The 4,409-nt window shown below is 59.2% G+C and overlaps 1 protein-coding gene across 1 annotated transcript in view; it reads left to right on the plus strand.

Annotated features, from left to right (window-relative positions):
• VOLCADRAFT_116912 (uncharacterized protein) overlaps positions 1 to 4,409 on the plus strand; it is a gene marked incomplete at both ends in the record, with an annotated part of 23,774 nt that overhangs the window by 6,062 nt on the left and 13,303 nt on the right. Inside the window, 8 exons of the mRNA XM_002948469.1 lie at positions 320 to 432; positions 1,058 to 1,220; positions 1,552 to 1,719; positions 1,848 to 1,982; positions 2,391 to 2,453; positions 2,871 to 2,945; positions 3,555 to 3,644; positions 4,026 to 4,177. Coding sequence (XP_002948515.1) covers positions 320 to 432; positions 1,058 to 1,220; positions 1,552 to 1,719; positions 1,848 to 1,982; positions 2,391 to 2,453; positions 2,871 to 2,945; positions 3,555 to 3,644; positions 4,026 to 4,177 — 959 coding nt within the window. The remainder of the gene's footprint in view (positions 1 to 319; positions 433 to 1,057; positions 1,221 to 1,551; positions 1,720 to 1,847; positions 1,983 to 2,390; positions 2,454 to 2,870; positions 2,946 to 3,554; positions 3,645 to 4,025; positions 4,178 to 4,409) is intronic.

Here is a 4,409-nt window from a genome sequence, read left to right on the forward strand (position 1 = left end):
GTGGCGGTTGGGGTGGTTGCCCCTTAACTGTTCTCTTAACTATTCTCGGGGGTTCCAACTGTTCTGTCTTCTTTCTGATTCCGTTGGGAGACCGCTGCGACTTCCTGGATGCTTCGACAGTCGGCATACGCTACGTAGATGGATTTTTTGGCACTTTTTTTCGGGCACTTTTTTTGGGCACCTTCTATTGCACTTTCTATAAAAATATTATCGCATATTTTTTATTTATCATATCATTTTTTTTGCAATTAATATATCATCTTATATTTGCTTCCCACCGCCGCCCTTAAAAGGATGTATCTCTCCACCTACTTCCCAGGCCACCACTCGTTTGTCTTCGGAGCTGGATGTGGCCCTCACCAACAACACGGACCTGGCGGAGAGGCTGACGGCCGCTGAAGCGGTCATATCGCAGCAGCAAGGCCACATCAGGTGCGAGGTGGTGATGGTGTGTGTGTGTGGGGGGGGGAACGACGAACCACACACGAGTGAAGTGGTGGTGGGGGGAGAGGTGTGGTGGAGGTCGTGGGGTGATGGATAAGGTGGGAGGGGTGGGAGGGGCGGATATACTATGCGGTGAGGGGGGTTGAAGGGTGAGGTGAGGGGTGGGGTTAGGGGTGGGTTGGCATGGGGGGGGGCCCGTAGCGCTCCTCCCTCCCACCCACCCTCTCTCCCTCCATCTTTCTCTCTCTGATGCGCTCACTGCTTTCTTGCGCCTCGTGGAGTGCCGGGCCTCTGGCCCCGCATGCACTTCGGCAAAGACTGTCTCAAACTCGAACCCCGCAAACCTACACACGCAGACACACGCTTCCTCTTCCCCCTCCTCTTCCCCCTCCTCCTCGCTCTCACCCTCATCCATGTCCCTCTCTGTTCTACTGGCTGCTGCCTCTGCCTCATATAGGCCCAACATCCTACCCTTCCTCATTCCTTCCCCCACCTCCCAAAACACTCCCCCACCACACGCGTACACATACCCATGTACATACATACATACCTATTACATACATACCTATTACATACATACCTATTACATACATACATACATACCCACCCTCAGACGTATCGCTGAGGAGTGTTCCTCCCTGGAGTCCCAGCTCCGTGAGGCCCGGGAGCACCGGGACGCGCAGCACCGCCTCAATGGGGAGCTGGCCGCCGAGCTGAAGAGGCTGGCGGCGGAGTCGGCACTGAGACCGCTGCTGGTGATGGATGCCAATGGAAATGTGCGTTACGGTGGGATGGTGGCGCGGCTGGTGGTGGTGGCGGTGGTGGCGATGGTGTGGCCTTGGCGGTGTAGTAGGGTGGGGATTGTGATGGTGGTGGCGCCCACCCCCCTCCCTGGCAGCAGCTTCACTCGTTTGTGGTTCGTCTTTCCCACCCCCCCCCTCCCCCGGGCTTTGAACGTCGGGCAATCCTTGCATCTTCCGTGACACGAGTTTAACACCCCTCCCCCCGAACCCCGAAAGTAAAGAAAACCCGTGTACCGCCCCGTTCCTTCCCTCCCCCCTCCTCCCCCTTCCCCTTCCCCTTCCCCTCCTGCCCCTGCCCCTGCAGCTATCCCCTCCAGAGCCGGCCCCGCCCCCGGCCCCCCCCTCCGCCACCGCCCCCGCTACCTCCCAACTCGAGGCCCAGTCCACTGCCGTACGGGTCATTCTGGCGGATAAGGCCTTCGGACTGGGGGCCTTATGTCAGGCTATCACGGCACACCCCGGGTCTATCCAAGTAAGGTGGGGGGGGGGTTTGCGCGGGTAAGTTAGGGTTTTAGGGTTTTTATAAAGTTGGCCTGCACATGACCTGGCAGCATATGTAATCTCACCCTGCGCCGTCCGCCCTCCGCCGTACACCCCCAGTCGGTACGTGTCCTGCTGTCCGAGTGCCGGACTCTGGCGGAGGCGCTCAATGCGGAGGTGGCGGAGGTGGGGGCGCTGCTGGCGGTGAGGCCCTTCGAGGCGGAGGAGCTGTCGCGGAAGCTGCCTGTGTTGCAGGTACGCAACGTGGGATGCGGTTCGGGTTTGGGTTCGGGTTGCGATGGTGTTAAGGGATGGATGCGGTGGGTTGGGGTGGCCGCTAGGGTTTTAGGGTTTATAGGAGAGGGTTTTGTGCTTTCGGGGGGTGAGGCTCTCACACGCACCGCTGCAGCCCCGCGGTTGTCTGTTCCTTAGGTTCCCTAGGTTCCTAACCCCCCTTTTCTCATGTTGGATTGAGCTGTAAAACCCCGCCATACCCGCCGGTCAACTCCCGTCCCCTACCCCGCCCTCCTCCCTAATCCCGGCCGCATAAGGGCCCCAATTCGGCGAGAAAACATCCCCTCACCCTCAACAACCCTCGAAAGCGTCTATATGATTCGACTGAACCCCCTCCCCCCCCCCCAAAAAAAAATACCATTCCTGTAGGACCGAATTTCCAAGACGGAGACATGTCTGGTGGCCGTGCGGGAGGACCTCACACTGAAACAGGTGTGTGCGGGCGAACGGGGGGAAGTGTAACAACTCCAGGGGGGGAAATGTCAGGTGCTGTTACAAGCGTGTGTGTATGTGCAAGAGTGTGTGTGTGCGTGTTTGTATATAGACAGCACGTACCGTTAGGCCTCGTACCGTGTGTTGTGTGTCTAATTATGTTTCCCCATCCCCCACCTATACCAGGTACCAGGTACACTACTCCCATCGCCCGCCTCCAAAAGGTGTCTTGGAAGGCAGCTACGGCGTTGCAGCCATCGTGCACACATCATAACCCGCCCTCCAACACGTTTCCCTCTTACTCCGCTTACTTAACAACGCCGCCCGGCGTCAGCCATGTTCCGCTTATCCCTCGTCCCCGTCTTCATCCACCTCTTCCACCTTGGCCCCGTCCTCCCCCTCCTGGAGCGCCTGTAGGTCCACGCGGTGTCGCTCGAGGCCCGCGTGTTAGCCGCGGAGTCCGCTCTGAGGGGAGGCGCCGCACTTCTGCAGGTAGGGGGGAGAGGGAGGGGAGAGGGGGGGGAGAGGGAGGGGAGAGGGAGGGGAGAGGGAGGGGAGAGGGAGGGGAGAGGGAGGGGAGAGGGAGGGGAGAGGGAGGGGAGAGGGAGGGGAGAGGGAGGGGAGAGGGAGGGGAGAGGGAGGGGAGAGGGAGGGGAGAGGGAGGGGAGAGGGAGGGGAGAGGGAGGGGAGAGGAAGGGGAGAGGGAGGGGAGAGGGAGGGGAGAGGGAGGGGAGAGGGAGGGGAGAGGGAGGGGAGAGGGAGGGGAGAGGGAGGGGAGAGGGAGGGGAGAGGGAGGGGAGAGGGAGGGGAGAGCGGAGCCCCCCCAAGAAGCACAAAACCTCCCAACGTCCAAAGCACCTAATGCCAGAGGATGGGGGGACTTAGGGTTTGGAAAGGAAAGCCGCGAGCTCGGAGACTGAGAGGGGAACTGGGAAGGAGTGTGTGTGTGTGTGCGTATGTGTGTATGTCGTCAATGTTTTCCAGTCATACCCCTGTCCCCTCCTAGACACCCCTATCCCCTCCTCGCGAACCCTTGGGCCCCCCAACATGCATACATACATACATACACATATACACACACACGCATTCCCCTCCCCTTAGGGTTGGAGCGGTATCCTGGCTCAGGTGGTGGCAGCGGAGGACGGAAGACTGGAACCAGATGTACGACTGGGGCTCAGGGAGGAACTCAAGGTAAGGACTGTGTGTGTGTGTGGAGTGCGCGTGTGTGCATGTATGTATGTATGTATTTGTACGCATACATTCCTCTCCCCCCGGCGCACACACACACACATACGTACATACATACATACATACATACATACATACATACATACATACATACATACATCCCCATATCCCATTTTAAGTACCCCATAACCCCCCTCCTCCTCTCCCCCCTCCCGCTCCCCCACCCCCCTCCCGTTGCATGCCAACCCTTACCTCGACCCACAGCAAAGTACCCCTGATGAACCTTAACTAAAAGACCTTGAAATCCTCTTCAACGACTTTAACGGCTTAACAACGGCTTAACAACCTAAAGGAACCTTAGCAACCTTCATTCCCCCCGTACAGGCTCGCGAGGACGCCCTCCACCGCGCGCTGCTGGACCTGGCCGCCACCGCCCCCCCGCTGCTGGGGGGCGACCCCGGCTACGCGGCCGCCCAGGTGGTGATGCGGGAGGCGGGGAACGCCATGATGGACCTGGCGCTGACCCTAGGGGACAGGTGCGGGAGGCTTGTTTGCTTGTATGTATGTATGTATGTATATGTATGTATGTATGCGTGCGTGCGTGCGTGCGTGTTGGAGCGCGAGAAAGGTATGTGTTTTCTTGATAGGGGGTAACTTTGGGAGTTTATGGGGTGACGGATGAGACGATTACGGCGGTTGAGCGGGTGGCGGTGGCGGGCAGGTGCAGACACGCGCTACGGTGCATTCTCCCGCATCACCCCCCGGCCG

The sequence above is a fragment of the Volvox carteri genome, assembly GCF_000143455.1.
Source record: "Volvox carteri f. nagariensis unplaced genomic scaffold VOLCAscaffold_10, whole genome shotgun sequence".
Lineage (NCBI taxonomy): Eukaryota > Viridiplantae > Chlorophyta > Chlorophyceae > Chlamydomonadales > Volvocaceae > Volvox > Volvox carteri.